Source organism: Lycium barbarum, chromosome 4, assembly GCF_019175385.1.
Source record: "Lycium barbarum isolate Lr01 chromosome 4, ASM1917538v2, whole genome shotgun sequence".
Lineage (NCBI taxonomy): Eukaryota > Viridiplantae > Streptophyta > Magnoliopsida > Solanales > Solanaceae > Lycium > Lycium barbarum.
Genome location: NC_083340.1, coordinates 21,525,885 through 21,544,615, shown reverse-complemented (window position 1 = coordinate 21,544,615; position 18,731 = coordinate 21,525,885). Strand labels below are relative to the sequence as shown.

Sequence of the window (18,731 nt, the reverse complement as noted above, 5' to 3'; positions counted from 1 at the left end):
GAGGACTGTGTTGCAGGCATGTTGTATCCAAAGATGGAATTATGGTGGATTCTAAAAAGACAGAAGCTGTGCAGAAATGGCCCAGTCCTACTTCTCCTACAGAGATTCGTAGCTTTCTGGGTTTGGCAAATTACTATAGGCGTTTTGTACAGGATTTCTCCAGAATAGCAGCCCCATTAACCAAGTTAACACAGAAAAATGTGAAGTTTCAGTGGACAGAGGAATGTGAGCAGAGTTTTCAGAAGCTCAAGACATGTTTGACAACCACGCCAGTATTAGCCTTACCAGCAGGTTCTAGAGGATTCACGGTATTCTGTGATGCTTCACGGGTAGGATTAGGATGTGTTCTCATGAAGAATGGTCGTTTTATAGATTATGCTTCGAGACAGTTGAAGAAGCACAAGTAGAACTATCCTACGCATGATTTGGAGATGGCCGCAGTGGTATTTGCTCTAAAGATTTGGAGGCATTACTTATACGGCGAAACTTGTGAGAGTTATACTGACCATAAGAGCTTGAAGTACATTTTCCAGCAGAAAGATCTAAATCTTCGACAGCGTCGGTGGATGGAACTACTCAAGGATTATGATTGTGCTATTTTGTATCATCCTGGAAAAGCAAATGTTGTGGCTGATGCACTGAGTAGAAAATCTATGGGTAGTTTGGCACATATAGCTCCAGACAAGAGATCGTTGGCGAAGGATATGCTGAAACTTGAAGGTACATGTGTTAGGTTTGGTGTGGGAAAATCAGAGTCATTGTTGGCTTATGTTCAAGCCAAATCTTCATTAGTAGAGCGCATAAAGGCCACACAATATGAGGATGTGCAAGTGTGCAAATACCGAGATTAAGTCCTCTCTGGTAAAAGTAAGAAAATGACTGTTGATCGTGATGACGTTCTTCTACTGGGTAAACGGTTATGTGTACCGGATGTAGATGGGTTAAGAGGAACTATTCTTGGGGAAGCTCACAACTCCAAACATACTACACACCCTGGATCCAGTAAGATGTACCATGAGCTGAAACAATTGTATTGGTGGGAAGTTATGAAGAAAAATGTTGCTAACTTTATTTCTAGTTGTTTGACTTGTCAGCAGGTTAAAGCCGAGCATCAACGACCCGCGAGATTACTACAACAGATTGAGATTCCAGAGTGGAAATGGGAAAGAGTTACTATGGATTTTGTGATCGGGCTACCGAGAACCCTTAGAGGTTTTGACTCTGTATGGGTAATTGTGGACCGACTAACAAAATCAGCACACTTCTTGCCAGTAAAGACTACATATGATGGAGTGAAATATGCACAGATATTTATGAATGAAATTTTCCGACTTCACGGAGTTCCAGTATCCATCATCTCTGATAGAGGATTATAATTTACCTCTCGCTTCTGGAAATCTTTTCAAGAAGCATTGGGTACACGAATAGATCTTAGTACGGCATTTCATCCGCAGACAGATGGGCAGTCTGAACGTACTATACAGATCTTAAAGGATATGTTGAGAGCTTGCGTTCTGGATTTTGGAGGTAATTGGGATTCTTACCTACCCCTAGCTGAATTTGCCTACAATAATAGCTTTCAGTCAAGCATTGAGATGGCTCCATATGAAGCCTTATATGGAAGGTGGTGTCGTTCTCCTATCGGGTGGTTTGAAGTGGGAGAGGCTAATGTATTGGGACCAGACTTGGTACAAGAAGCTATCGACAAGGTCCAGTTAATTAGACAGAGGTCGCTCACGGCTTAAAGCAGACAAAACTCTTATGCGGATAAGAGAAGAAGAGATTTAGTGTTCACAGTTGGGGACAAAGTTTTCTTGCGAGTCTCTCATATGAAAGGTGTGATGCGATTCGGAAAAAGAGGTAAATTGAGTCCGAGATTTATAGGACCATATGAGATACTTGACCGCGTAGGAGAGGTAGCTTACCGTTTGGCACTTCCTCGTGAGATGTCTTTTATCCATCTATTATTTTATGTTTCTATGCTAAGAAAATGCATATCAGACCCTTCTCGTGTGCTGGAAGCACCGACTATAACGCTTGATGAGAACATGACGTATCAGGACGAGCCAGTGGCTATTGTTGATAGACAAGTAAGGAAGTTACGGTCAAAAGAAATTGTGTCCGTGAAAGTCTTATGGAGAAATCATGCCATTGAAGAAGCTACTTGGGAGTCCGAGAATGATATGCGAGTCAAGTATCCCCACTTGTTTCAGTCTATAGGTATGCTCTTATTTTAAATTCGGGGACCGAATTTCTTAAGGTGGAGAGAATGTAATATCCTATATTTAAGTGTAGGTATTTAATTAATTAAACTTAAAAAAAGGGGGATAAAGGGCATGTTGGGCCGCAACCCTTAATGAAAACAAAAAGTGAGTGGGCCTCAGCCCATTAGAAAGTAATAAGCAGAGGCTTAGGCTGAACATATGTTCTGCCAGCCACTTTAGAAAGAAAAAAAACAAAATCTACACCATTGAAAAAAAAAATAACCCCTGGAGGCAAAAGTTAGACATAGAAGCAGAAGCTTCATCTGGATTCAACATTCCCTTCCGCCTTTCTTCAACTTCAGCTATCAATTCAAGGTAAACATATATTTTTGCTCCTATCTCAATTAGTATTTTTATATATATAGGGATTTAGAAATTTGGGTTAAGTTAAATTATGATATTGAGATTGGGAGTATTGTTTAAGTGTATAACCTTAATTATGCATTCTCATGATGAAGCAAATTAGCACGAATGATTGGGAATAAAGAAAATGGTAAGGAATAAAATTTACTAGGTCCATCAATAGGTTAAAAGTGATCTTTTTGAGCGAAATTGAGATATGGGTAATTGGGATCGTGATGGGTTACCACTTGAATTAATTGGATTTTGGAGTTAGCGGATGATAACAGAGAAACTTATATTGATTTATAGATTCACACACGAATTGAGCAGTTTGGATCGATAAAGAATCGAGCTTTGGTTAGTTGGCATCGAGAGGTGAGTACTAATCTTACCACAATTTGTATTTTCATAACCTTCATGGTTTATACATGATTTTGAAAATAAAATGTGTTACTGATGCTTTGAAATTGCATGTGGGACAAGTCCTTTACTTGATATAGTATCGAACAGTTTACTTGAGATGGTTACCGGTTATTCTAATTGTTTTCATCGTTACTAGATATGTTTTACCGTTACTTGAGATATGATTACTGTTTTTGAAATGAAATTACATGATTTGATAAGAATTGAAATACCCTGTATTGTTTGAAAATGCTTTCATATTAGTATTTATTATTTACAAAGAAAAGTATTAATGGGAGGAGACTTTGAAGGATCCCGTAGCTAACGGCGGGTTCGTTAGACCTGGTGTACCTTGTATTTACAGATTACAGTTACAGTCCTCGCTAGTGGGAAGGTAGAACTAGCATACATGCACAGTTTTTCCCTCGAGTAGGGACCTACACTTATATTTGACTCCTTTTACGAAGGGGTCCACATGATATAGATTACATGATCCTTTCTTCGAAACCTCCCAGATATAAGAGTTGATATGACAGTATTTACCGAGTTTATTATTGAATTGTTAAATGATTTCTGCTTATATGAAAATAGAGAAGATTGGTTATTGCTACTGTTTTTGCAAAAAGGGCATTTATTCGTGACATTTTATGAATATTATATAAGCATGTTTTCTGACTTGTCCCCAATAAAAACGGTTGGGGTTAAGTGTTATTACTCACTGAGCAAGCGTCTCACTCCTTGCTATTTTTTTTCAGAGACCGCAGGTGACGCTGGTGAGGATTACGATAACTATAGAGCACGAGTTGAAAATTCCTGGTGAGCCCCGCACTTGTCCGCATGGGCCAAGATTCTATTATCTATGATGGTCTTTTCTTTTAAATTCTTCGAGTTGCTCCATAGTTACTTGATTTATTCCATGAGTATTCTTTATTCATTATAGACTGGTGACTAGTATTAGGCGTTTTTCCCGTATTCCAGAGATGTTTTAGTATCATTATGTTGGAAACGGGTTGATTGCATTTAGTTTGGTTGAGATTGGATGTTTCTATTGTTGATTTTGAGACAGGAAAATTTGGATAGTCATAAAAATAGGGGAAACTCTGTCCGATTTTCTGCAAATTCTTGCTAAGGCTTGCTTTGGGAATCCTACCCCATAGCGCCGGTCATGGTCCTAAATTGGGTCGTGACATCGTCCACCATGAAAATTCCAACAAAAAACAAATAATACAAATGTAAATTGAGGTTTAATCAATTAAACCATATATTTCTACTGGTTCAATGTTTTAGAATGATATTTCAAACGTTATTATTGGAGGAACAAATTTTTTCTGCCTTGAGAAGTTGTCTGATCCACACATAGCACTGGACAGTGACCTCAAAGCTTACTTTGACTTCCACTTTGACAGATTTGGACAAGAAATTACCTAATTTGGAATAAATCTTCAAATCTGTATTTGATCCCAAAATTATTGCAATGACTGCAATTTGATTGTAAAAAGAGTTTAATCATATGGTATAATGTTGTAAAAATTAAGAATTTATGATTTATAATTAGTTATTACTAAAGTGGTTTATTTATTTGGAATTATTGAAAATTCTTTATACTTTATACCTATGAGGCGATATCATACATGTATTAAGAATTTATGAGTAATAATGATAACTATAAATTAAAATTTATTTAGAGTCGTTGAAAAATTATACATGGATTAAAAATTTGCGATTAATAAATAAAGGTTATTATCACACCCATTTTCTTGAAGTGAGGGAATGTGATCTTATGTAGGATCACAAGGGGCCAGGATTTGGATTAATTCCAGCGGTTATCTCCCTACAAAATAAGAGTGAGGGTGCTGGTAATTGTAAGGGGGGGAAAACATAACTAGGCAGATTTTAGAAAATTATTACAAGTACATAGCAGTATTAATTAATTATGAATATGACATCTAAATTATTTACTATAATAACAATTTAGAAGAGAAAATCCACCGACGAATTCCAATTCCATTAGAATAGGAATATATATTTAATGTAGTAATCCTTAAATACATCCCATCTTCCTAAAATTTTGCATATATTTAAGGATACCCCTAAAATGTTGAAAAATAATCAAAGATAAGTCACCTAAATCAGCTAATTTATAGGGGAATGATTTCACGCCTGCCACCGTTACCAGTTTATATCCTATTGTCTTTAAAAAAAATTATTTATTTTCCCCCTCTAATTTATCTTTTTTATATGAACTCATGATGAATAATAATAGTATATGTTAGTATTACTATAGGAATTTTAATTATAAAGTATCTGGAATGCTTATCTCATGCTATACAAATATTAATTTAATTTATTTAAGCAATAAAATTTTTTATAGCAGACATATATTGTGGATATGTATATGTTAAAACTAAAAATATATCGGGAATCTGCAAATTTATTCTAAAGGTAACGAACGGTGATTACAATATTTGTACTAGACACACACTACAAATATATATTAAATGAATATGAAAGTTATATTAGATAACAAATAAATCATATATAAATTACAATAAACCATGTATAAAAAATCACACCAAATAATATCTATATATTTATATAAAGAAGGGCACTATATCGGTTGGTCTCAAATGCTATTTATCTTTTTTGTCATTTTTTTGCCTTTTTCTTTCAAATTTTATATAAAAAATATTCTTTTCCATTAAATGCAAACAAGCCGTTGCAATTGTTCCCAACAAAAACTAAACATTGCATCCCTTAAACAAATGGAAAACTAAACAGTGCATCCCTTGAACAAATGAAACGTATGGTTACAGTTGATTTAATTTAAACTTTTTAGTTACAATTTCACACTTAATTTCTCATTTTCTATAACGTTCTTACATAACATATATTAGTTACAAAATTATTCACTGCCCAACACATATTTGTTTCTCCCTGTCCTCTCATCTTTCTATATTACTCTTTGTTTCCCATCTCAGTCCACAATCCCGTCTCTTATGCCAAATTAATGTAATAATTACTTAGATTAAAAAAAAAACACATTTAGGAAATTCAAAGTTTAAAAACTTTATCAACAATTCATTTTTTTTATTTGACTGCTTTAATTTTATTCTTTGCAGATTTTTGATTTATGATAATTGAAATTATTTTTGAGGAATGCGACTTTATTATGGAGAAATATTTTATAAGAATTTGATTGTTTGTTAGTAACTTTTCAGAAATTTGTTTTGATTTTGGAGCGAGGTGTTCTCATCCGTGTTATAATTTATCCAAGACGATTGCCACTCAGTATTGAATTTAAATTTACCAATATATATTTCATCGGTGTTGTAGTTTGTCCCTAACTTTTTGTCTAGTTGTTATTGAACTTTTAACATTCATCAATACATTATTCAACTGATAATCTTCAAGTTTATGCCTTGCTGCTTTTTACGAGAATGCCAAGTAACTTCCTCGAAACTACTTCATGGATTTAGGTATGAAGATTTCTCTATTTTTCTTGATTTCTTAGCTTTTGGTGTTTAGAAATATATCTTAACAACCTTTTGTTTAATTTTGTTTGTAATTAGACTATTTTGAGTGAAAAACACATTAACTGCATTGGACATTTTTGCTTTTATTTTTTTGTCGTGTCATCGTGACCTCTTCTTTTTATCCGCTTAAAGTTACTGTTTGATTTAGAAATCTAAGTTTCTCAAAGTACTTATCTGTTGTGCTATGAATTTGGGTGCATCATCGAAAAACAAAAAATACTCTATTCAAAAATATAATTCATGGTTAGTTTAAGATTAGAAAAATATCATTTCATAAATTAAGTTTGTAAAATTCTTAAATTGGTATCACTATGTTGTTATTTCTGATACTTTTTTGTTTTCCAATTAAAACTTGTGTAACATGATGTTTTCAGCTAAGAACCTTTTGTAGTTTTTCTTTTTAATAAAGCAATTAACTATTATAGTTTCAATAGGGAAATAGCACTTTTTTTTTTTTTTTTTGTATTGTCCATGCCATCTTTTGTAAGATTTTTTAAAAAGTTACTTTTCCCGGACAGTTTTATTTTTGTAGATACTTGAGAAAATGTGCGCTATGTTGCTTTCTTGAGATATTCTGTATGTTAATAATTACTATGTGATTAATTCTGGTGAACACTTCATGGTGAGATGAAAAAAAATGGTTTTACCTCTTAGGTTTCTGCTTTTTTCCTTTACGAAGTGAAAATAAAATAGAAACTTGTGTTTAAATACACACTTTTAATTTGAAACTGTGTATTAGTTTCACTACTTGTCCGTCAATGCATTAATAATATCATTATCTCCTAAAGATATTAAGTAAAGAGAGTTTTACTGCTTTGTTTGCATAATCTAATTACTATATGATTGTTATTAACATTTCTGAATGGCATTTAAATAGGAATAAAGGGCGAGAATACTGCAATTACATAATCTTTCCGTCTACGCAATAAGTTCCCTTCAAAATAGGAAATTTTATTTTTTTAATTTTTTTTATATTTTATTTTTTCATATATATTTTTCCCTTAAACATTTGATTTTTATTTTATCTGTGTTTGTCTTAGATTAAAGTTTTCTTTTTTATTAATTAAATTTACAAAATAACGTATCTAACCGCGCGAAGCGCGGGTCAATTAACTAGTATACATATATTTATACAGGGCATAGTTAAACATATAAGTGGAATAAATATATTTATACATGGTATAATTAAATATTAAATATATAAGTGGAATAAATATATACATAGTATCATACTTTATACTAATATATAAATGAAATAAATTTTAACTATATAGCAGCATGGGTTTAGACCCATGCTTCGTCGTCCGTTGCCATTAAAAAAAAAGTGTGAGCCCCATACTAAACACCAACCAATATTTAAAAAAAATATAGAAACCCATCATGTCTAAACTCACGGAGAAAAAAAAATTAGACCCCATATTAACAAAATCAAGTAATATCAAACAAAAAAAGAGTGAATCCCATATTAAAAAAAACAAACAATATCAAAAAAAAAAAAGTGTATCTCATATTAAAAAATCGAACAATATTCATGTAATTTTCAAAGTATCTCATTAAATCAATAATGATGGATTCATTGTCACATGCATATCAACCCATTAGTGGGAGCAAAAGAAATTATTAATAGCAAAAAACATGGATCTAATATTATTGCTTTTCTACAAAAGGTTAAGTAGTCAAACCATACAATTTTCCTTCTTTTTTTATTTTAGCCTGAGATGTAATCTAGATATTGAACTGTTGTATTTGTTAGTTCGCCATGTTATTTATTTGTTATGTTTACTAAACAATATACTTAAAATACTTATTTTTTAAAATAATATAGAATTTAATTACTTTTCATTTTTTTCCTTACTCTAATAAATGTGAAAAGAGATTAATGTCATAAAAGAAAAAATAATATTAAATGGAGATAAAATAATTAATTAGGTAAATTAGTGAAATTATAATTCTAATTGACGTTTCCTTAAAAAATCGTGCAAAAGACAACATGACAAGTAAAATGAGCTAAACTAAAAATATTTACCAAAATTAAAAAATAGTAGTTCTTCATTTAAATAGAAAATCAAATTTCTACTTTGTTTCATTTTAAACATGTAAAATTAATATAATAATTTGAATTAGAATTATCCAAATCAAAATTTGATAAAAAATAATAGGTATTGTTTAGTCCCAATCTACACACATTAACAATAGAATATTTTACACCTTTAAATTAATTGAATTAAAATTTAAAGTATCAACTGATGCTTAAATATTGCTATTGTTTTATCTCAAAAAGAGGAAAATAGTTTCCTTTTAAATAAGTCTTCTCTTTTAAAAAGTATTAATAAATTTTTTCCAACTTTGTATTCGTAGCAAACACTAATATAATAAAATTTTGGATACAGAGCGCAAACTTCAATGTTATATATATATATATATATATATATATATATATATATATATATATATATATATATATATATATATATATATTGTATTTCGTAGCAAACACTAATATAATAAAGTATTGGATACAGAGCGCAAACTACAATGTTATATTAATCATGTTTTGAACATAATATATATATATATATAAATAGAAGAGCCGGTTTATAAGCAAGATCGTCGTTCGTCCTTTGGTCCCACTTTTTTATTTAATGGTAAAAAAATCCTTTGTGGTCCTACCCACTTTTTTATTTAAGGCAAAAAAATGACATTTTATACTTTATATTACCAACTCTTCTAAAAAGTAGATAGAAATATTTTATTATATTTTTATTTTTCTACTATATAGAAGCATCGGTTTAGCCATACTTCGTCGTCAGTCACTCTTAAAAAAAATAAAAAAAAATAAGGTGGACCCCATACTAAAAACGCCAACAATATATATATAAAAAAAAGGAAAAAAGTGGACCCCATCCTCTCCAAACTCATAAAAAAAGTGGGCCCCATATTAAAAAATAAGCAATGTAAAAAAAAAACTTGCACCCCATATATTAAAAAATCAAACAATATTCATGTAATTCCCAAAGTATCTCCATCAAGTCAATAATAGTAAATTTATTGCCACATGCGTATCAACCCATTAGTGGGAGCAAATGAAATTATTGAACAGCAAAAAACATGGACCCTATTAAGACCGGTGAATGCACAGCCAAGGATCCAAAGCCACTCCCACCAAAGCCAAAACGCCCTAGAAGAAGGAAATACAAACAAGAATGGCAGTCTAGGCAAGCTGAGCAGCCTCCAAATATAGATATGGCTGGGTCAAAGGAAGTTGACACACCAATACAGAAGGTGGCGGTACGGGTGGAGGATAGGGGTAAAAAAGCAGTGACAAACCAAGTGCAGCAAAAAAAAGAATCAGGAGCCATAGACCCAGAAGTCTTAGCTCAGAGGAATCACAATGCTGTCATAAGGATTCAAGCAGAAGGACCAGCAGCAAGCATCGACAAACAGCACCTACAGGCTGATCACTCCCAGAGGCTATCAAAGGGAACTATTCTAACTACAATCCCTCCAATATGATTATTAGTGCATGGAACGTGAGAGAACTTAACAAGTCCGACAAATATAAAGAGTTTAAAGTTTTTTTAGGTAAAAATAAGCTTGATTTAGTTGGTTGTTTTGAAACTAGAGTCAAGCATAATAAAAGTTCAAAAATCCAAAGGTTGTTGGGTGTGGATTGGCAATTCCTTGACAATTATAATCATGCACCGAATGACAGAATTTGGATAGGGTGGAAGCCTGCTGATGTTGTTATAGAAATGTTTAGCTCCTTCCAAGTGATTCACTGTATAGTGAAAGATAAGTTGTCCTCATTCTCTAGCTATGTTACATTCGTGTATGGGCTGCACTCATTAGAGGCTAGAAGACCATTGTGGGCTGATCTAAGGCAGATTTACTCTAAGGTCATAGGACCTTGGATCATACTAGGGGATTTTAATAGTGTACTACATGCAGATGACAGAGTGAATCCTGACCCAGTGCATCACTCAAAGACTGCAGATTTCCAACAATGCCTAGATGATATTGGGGTTGGCCAACTTACCAAGAGAGGCAGCCAATACTCCTGGTGCAACAAAAGAGAGGCAGCTGAGAGGATATATAGCATGATTGACTGAGTATTTGGCAACGCTGACTGGTTCAAGGACTATACAAATGTGGAAACTTTATATATGCTTCCTGGATGCTCAGATCATACTCCAGTGATTATCAACACGGCTAGCATCAGAACTCAAATTAACAAACCATACAGGTTGCTTAATGTCATGTTGACTAATCCAGACTTTCAACAGCAAGTACAGGACATATGGAAGCAAGAGGTGAAAGGGTCTGCTATGTACTCTATTTGCAGGAAACTGAAAAAACTAGAGTTGGCCACCAGAGGAATACACAAAGAATTATCATCAGCCGAGATTAAATTAGGTAAGTTAAGGGCAGACCTGACTACCATACAAGATACACTAAATGAAGATCATTTCAACCCTGAACTGATACAGGCAGAAAAAGATATAGTGACTAATACGCTCAAATTACACCTATGAGTGGCGTAAAGCGGTCGTTGTCAAATATAATAACCCAAACAAGGTTGGAGTCAAATCCCACAGGGAATATGGAGAGAAAAGGGTACTAATTTATGCGATACTAGTCTTTAAAGGCTTTGATCCTATTCTGAATAGTTTGAAATATTTGTTGTGTAATGTAATTGAATACTTTGACTTGAATTGTACTTAATGCGAGAGAGAGACTAAGGTTGTGTTCCCCACTTTGATTAGATATTATGCTTCAGGTTTCAATGTGATATACTTCTATGATTGTTCTAAGAGTATGCACTTGATCTCTTAAGGACTTCTTAATGTTTCCCAATAGTTAGGCCGTATTTCCTTTTTATGATTTTTCCAAATGTAAAAGAGTTGAACTCGAAGAGCGACCAATAATGTCAATTAGACTTGTTCTTATCCCTAAGTTAGTCTATTAAACGAGGGTTAACGCCTCGAGTCATTGTTATTCAATCTTACCAATACTAACTCTCTTTCCCAAGAAAAGTTAGTATAATGGCTTAGGCTAATGCTTGCAATCATTACCCAACGCTAACGCACAAAGATAGAATAAACCATTATGCATATATCAAGAGTAGAAACCCATTCACATAATACCCATTATGCGGTCCACAACCTTAGAATTAAAATTAGCTACTCATCATTTTGGTTAACGAAGAAAGCTTAAAAGTTAACATAATGTACTTACAATGCTAATACAATGTGGAATGAGGGTGAAGTTGGTGCTTTAAATGCTCCAACCACTTCACAAATATCCAAGGCTTAAAGTTAATGCTCTAAAAGATCAGAAATATCAATGTTAAAAACCTAACTTTAAGTATTTATAGGAACAAAAAACGCGCCAAAGTTCTGGACAAAAATATCCTTTCGCGGCATCGTTAATGACCGTAACACAGGTTACGGTCTGTCCTTCGGTTCCGTCCTTTGTCAGCTTGTCATAGGTCAACCGTTACGGCTTCTTGCGACGGACCATAACCCGTATCTTCCAGCAGATCATGGCTTCAGTGTTCAGTGGCCAATGCATTACGCCATGATGTTACGCCCCGTAACCTACGTTACAGACCGTCCTTCTGGGCGTAACATGTGACACTACTTAGGCTTCTTACTGGAAATTTCCTTCAAATTACGGTACACATTACGGCCCGTAACATGAGTTACGAACCGTCCTTTATAGCGGCACGTATCTGGATCTTCCTCTCTAGGTGCGGATCACATTACGGTCCGTAACTCGAGTTACGGACCGTCCTTTTGCTCCAAGTTGTCCGTTTTTTTAGTATTTCTTATCATTTCCGTTCCTTAGTCAACCAACCTTACAAAACACCAAAATAACATAAGAAACGATGTAAAAACACTTAAAAACAAGCAACACTTCTAGTGAAAAAGACATAAAATGTGTCGAAATTCACAGCACATCAGTGACCATGATTGAAAAGTGGGACTCTATCCAGGAGAGATTATTACGGCAACAATCCAGAGCTACCTGAATTGGTTTTGGTGATTCAAACTCCAAGTACTTCCATGCACAATTGAAAGCCAGACAAGCAAGGAACAGAGTCACTACTATATATACAGAACATGATGTACAACTCACGAACCCACTCTTGGTGCAACAAGAATTTGTTGACTTTTTTCAAAAGTTACTTGGTGAAGCAGCCCCTACTATACCTGCACTCAATATAAACATTGTAAGAGATGGGCCTTGCTTGTCGTTATCACAACAACAACTGATGTTGCAACCAGTGACCAAAGAGGAAATTGCACAAGTAGTAAAGGCACTCCTCCTTGACAAGTCACCAGGAATGGATAGGTATCCGGCTGAATTCTACAAACAATTCTGGTCTGTAGTAGGGGAGGAAGTCACTTTAGCAGTGATTCAATTTTTTCAAACAGGAAAGCTACTGAAAGAAGTAAACTGCACAAATATTACTTTAATTCCGAAGGACCCAAACCCAACGTATGTCAAGCAATTCAGGCCAATAGCCTGTTGTTCCACATTACATAAAATCATTGCTAAAATCCTCATGGTAAGATTGAAAACAATTGTAGACTTTCTAGTGGGACCATCTCAATCCGCCTTCATTGAGGGAAGAAACATACTGGATAATGTTATACTTGCACATGAGCTTCTCAAAGGGTACACGCAGAAATCAGTCTCACCCCGATGTATGATTAAGGTCGACATTAGAAAGGCATACGACTCGATGGAATGGAGTTTTTTGCGAATGTTAATGCTTGGGCTTGGGATCCCTACGAAGATGGTGAACTTAATAATGCAATGTGTAACTACAGTGAGTTATACACTGCTGATCAATGGGGGAACGACTACTAAATTCCAAGCAAAAAGGGGGCTCAGACAGGGTGACCCCATGTCACTATATTTGTTTGTGTTGGTGATGGAATACCTAAACAAATCCCTTATGCAACTACGACACAATCCATCCTTTAAATACCATCCTAGATGCTCTAAATTAAATATTGTGCACGTATGCTTTGCGGATGATCTGTTAATGTGTTGTAAAGCTGATAGAAGCTCAATTGATCTGATGCTACAAGCTTTCGAAAACTTCTCAAGCCTCGGGACTCAAGGCAAACATGGACAAGAGCTATCTTTACATAGCCGGGGTAAACAGAGAGCTCAAAGACCAGCTGGTAGAGGATCTACAATTTTGTGAGGGCAGCCTCCCATTTAAATATCTCGGGGTCCCATTATGATCTAGAAAACGAAATATTAGCCAATGTATGCCCCTGGTGGAAAATATTGTGGCTAAGATCAGATGTTGGACCTCGAGATTCCTATCATACGTTGGGAGACTACAGCTAACTAAGAGCGTCCTATTTGAAGTGCAAACCTACTGGGCTCAGGTGTTCCTGCATCCTAAGAAGATTCATAAGATGATCACTAGTGTCTGTCAACAATTCCTATGGCATGGCAATAAGGAAAACAACAAACGTACACCAGTTGCGTGGGATACACTATGTCAACCAAAGTCTACTGGTAGGCTGAATATTATTAATTCAGTAATGTGGAACAAAGCTGCCTTAGGCAAGTTGCTGTGGGCTGTTGCGAAAAAAAAAAAGAAGATAAATTGTGGGTGTTGTGGATTCATAGCATATATATTAAGAGGAATGACCTCCACACCATGGATACGCCTAAACAAGCAAGCTAGTTGGTCCGGAAAATATTTGACGCGCGACAGAATACAACTACTGGGTTAACAACCTTGGACAGCTATGTAAATGGAGACAAGTACATCATCAAAAAAGCATACAACGCAGTTATTCCCATTTGGCCCAAAGTCCCTTGGAAATCCCTGAATTTGCTCCCAAGTATGCTTCCTAGACACCAATTTATAATGTGGATGGCAATTCAACGGAGATTAACAACGGTGGATAAATTAAATGCCTGGGGAATATCAGTTGCGCAAGAGTGTGTCCTATGCGAAAAAGACAAGGTAGAATCATATGACCACCAATTTTTTCAATGCCCGTACTCTTCCTTCATCTGGCAGAAGTTAGTAGGCTGGATACATCAACCTCGAGCAATCCAGCAGTGGGATATTGAAGTATCATGGTTAGCGTAAAAGGTCAAAGGTCGAAATTCGATATGGAACATCACAAGACTGATATTTGTTGCGGCTGTCTATCACGTTTGCAGTGAGAGGAATGCTTGAAGATTTCAATCGCAGCAGAGAAGCAAGGAAGAAAGAGTTAAAGAAATAGTACTCATGGTGAACATAATTGGACAGCAAAAGCGTCACTGGCTGCCTATCCTAGCCCAACTAGATCACTATCCTTGCTAGTCTAGAGAGCAGATTTTGGATTATGTTAATTTAGAGTCCAAATTGTAGAGCATGCCTCAAGAGTCCTATGAGCAGGGGTGTAAATACTTCCAACTGGTTGAATATAAATCTTTTACTTTCGATCCAAAAAAAACATGGACCCCATATTATTATTTTTCTTCAAAAGGTTAAGTAGGCAAATACATCAATTTCTTTTCTTTTCTTATATTAGCCTGAGATCTAATCTAGTTATTTAATTGATGTATTTGCTATTCCGTCATGTCATTTATTTGCTATGTTTACTAAAATAAATATACTTAAAATATTTATATTTTAAAATAAGATAGAATTTAATTACTTTTTCATTTTTATTCTTACTCTAATAAATGTGAAAAGAGATTAATATCAAATGGAGATCAAATAATGCATAAGGTAAATTAGTCAAATTAGAATTCTAATTCACGTTTCCTTAAAAAATCATGCAAAAGACAACATGACAAGTAAAATGAGCTAAACGGAGAATATTTACCAAAAATTAAAAAATAATATTTCTTCGTTTAAATAGAAAATCAATTTTTACTTTGTTTCGTTTTGAACATGTAAAATTAATTTAATAATTTGAATTAGAATTATCCAAATAAAAATTTGATTAAAAAATAATCAGTATTTTACACTTTTAAATTAATCGAATTGAAATTGAAAGTATCAACTAATGCTTAAATATTGCTATTTTTTTATTTCAAAGAGAGGAAAATAGTTTCCTTTTAAACAAGTCTTCCCTTTTAAAAAGTATTAATAAATTTTTGCCGACTTTGTATTCATAACAAACACGAATATAATAAAGTTTTAGATACGGAGGACAAACTACAATGTTATATTAATCGTGTTTTGAACAATATATATATATATATATATATATATATCATCACTATACAAACACAACTACATACACATAGATACACTATAATTCAAAGTGTTGGGCCCGTGCTGCCATCTAGTATATATATACAAGGTAGCGAGAGAAAGATTCCGTAATAGTTGTACGCAGTTAATCCCTTAGAATCCCTTAATTTAGGGATTATAATTATCTATTGTGAATCTTAAAAACTGTTATATACGAAATAAAATCTTTTCTTTTTGTAATATTCAAAAAGTACATAGTGTGTATTTAAGTCTTAAGAAGGGTCTTACCGCGTAATTTCTGTGCTAGCCTGAAGAGAGTCCAAATACAATTAAGGCCATAACGTGTATCTGGGCCCAAGCTTAAACTGGCCCAACCACTAATCAGTCCAGCCAAATCCTAACGGAATTTTTACGCTGTAAAACAATGTTAGGATTTAATTACAATAATAGCAGATCCTTATAAATATTTCAAGATTAGCTGATTTAATAACAGAAATAGCAGATTATAAGAATTAGAAAATAATATTCTCTCCGTTTAAATTAACGTGAACGTATTTTTTTTATTAGTCCGTGCCAAAAGAATGACTTTTTTCTATTTTTGGAAATAATTTATCTTTATGAAATGATTTATAGACAAACACAATAGATGTGACTCATTTAACATGACAAGTTTAAAAGTCTTTTCTTCTTTCGTAAATTTCGTGCCTAGTTAAATAGGTTGACATAAATTAAAACAGAGGGAGTAAAATAAATCATATTTCTAACGTATGTATCCCATTAATTAAGGGACAAACGGGGATGAAAGTTTCACTCTTTTCTCTATCTTCTCAAATATGTATACAAAATACGCCTAAATATTAAAGTTATGCATAGATAAGGACACAAGGTGATGCGACACCTCTCTGTAGCCAGCTTTTGTATTTATCTTTCGTGTCAATCTTTTGCCATTTTCCCCTTCAAAATGATGGGAAAAAAATTATTTTATTTAAGTTAAAGAAAATTGAAGAATCGCCACTTCTCTTTAAAAAAGAAACTGACAAATATGGTCCTATTAACTATGTTGTTTCGGTTTCCTCTTCTTCCTCCATAGGCCTCTTTCCATTCTGCTTATTATAGTGCCTTCTTTTCCTTCTCCCCTTACTACAAGTGATAAACATTCTTTTTGGTCTTTAATATATAATAATTTTTGCTTGAATTTCTGTTCCCTTTTTTCTTACTACTCCCAGAAGTAAATCTCCTCTTTTATTTTATTGCATCTTTGTTGTAAAATTCCATGTTTGCTTTCCAATAATCATGTTATGTGTTGGGTACTTTTCTATGAGCACTTCATTTTACTTTAATCAGATAGGTCTCTTCACACTCTTGTAATAGTTATGCCACTCAAAGGAAATTTCTCCCCTTTCTTCTTTATTTGTTTGCATGCATTGGATTAAATTAATTCCTGAAATGTGAATTTGGATGGAACTTTTTTTTGATAATATTGCAGATATTCATTAATGTTCTTGTTTGGTTTTTGGAACTTAACCTCCGATTGATCTCACAAAGAAGCAAGAATCATCTTCATATTTCTATCAAAAGTTACAGAGAACCTTCTCACGTAACTAATGAAAATTCTATAATTTGCACAGAAATTTGTGTTTTTATATAATTGACTTGGATTAATGTTCTTGTATCATGTATATAGATACATTAGCCTTGAGAACTTACTGGCTAATTATGAAAGAATGTTGAGTTTTCAGCTAATGACAAAGTAGAGATAAGCGTTAAACCATGTTCAATTGGCCTCATTCAATTGTTTGTCGAAAGGTTACTTGAGGTCTCCCCACTTATCTCTTTCGTTGATTGTTTACCATTACTTTTTCATGTTTCAAAAAGGCAATTTGTCCTCTCTAATGTGTTTTAATTCATTTACAGGCTTTTAAACAGTCTCCAACTTGCGGGCCATCTGGTACTCTTTTTCCAAGTCATCAACGATTCTGCCTCCTCAAGGAATAATTTAACAGTTATGATGAATGTCGCAGTACTTTTTACAAGATTAACTATTTACAGGATAGAAGTTCTGAAACTTTCCATGAAATTAAGGCCTAACTCTATTTCTGAGGCAATTCATAATAGTCGTCAAAGAACGTAGCGGGGGAGAATCATTAACATTCCCACACATAGAGAGTTAGTCGTACATACCTCAATTCCGGCCTTTTGGTGTACTACAACGTTCGTCACCCCTTTCGACTTTAATCTATAGCAATACATGTCAAAGGGAATCAATATTAGTAATAATATTCATGTTTTGGTCATCTAAGTATTTTATCAAACACTTGGTGGGCATGAAGCTCTACAACTCTCATCAATGGGTGTTTCAACACCCAACAACCCATTCTCTTGATCCTAGATGATTCTACAATCTCATATTGTTGTAATCAATATCATTCTTCATCACCCGTAAGATAAATAACACTCTTAGTCAATAATCGACAATCCACAACCAAAACCTATAATCGTTTATGCTTTTCTATCAAACCAATCAACTCATATCTCATGAAATTATAGTCTAGAATCATCAATACAAAGCTATAATTGATTGAAGTAGGAAAGTCTTACCTTTTTGACGTTCAAGTCACTTGAATTCGGATTCTAGAGCTCTCTAGTCCAAGACGAAGATTCGATCGATAATCTATGGAATAGATGAGGTTTCTAGTGTTAATCTTTGTTATATTGAGGTAATAATCATAGGAATTGATCAAGAACTTACCTTAAATGATTTAGGGAAGCCTTAGGATTGTTGTCTCTCAAAAAGTCATCAAAAACGAAGTGGGGAAGGGTTTTGACGAGTTAAAAGCTTACATAGTTCGGAACCAAAATATGGGGTGGTGTTATGGTCATGCATTGGTTGTGCGTCTTGGGCCAATCACACAAGGCTGAAGAGATTCAGAGATAGGTATTTTGTGTGCCATAAGAGCGACG

At 33.9% G+C, this 18,731-nt stretch overlaps 1 protein-coding gene across 1 annotated transcript; it reads left to right on the top strand.

Moving 5' to 3' along the window:
* Positions 1-10,050: 10,050 nt before the first annotated feature.
* On the top strand, positions 10,051-13,760 carry LOC132637268 (uncharacterized). Its single transcript, XM_060354380.1, has 3 exons — positions 10,051-10,563; positions 10,678-10,954; positions 12,742-13,760. Exons 1-3 carry the CDS (start codon positions 10,051-10,053, stop codon positions 13,758-13,760), a joined length of 1,809 nt encoding a protein of 602 aa, XP_060210363.1.
* Positions 13,761-18,731: the final 4,971 nt, after the last annotated feature.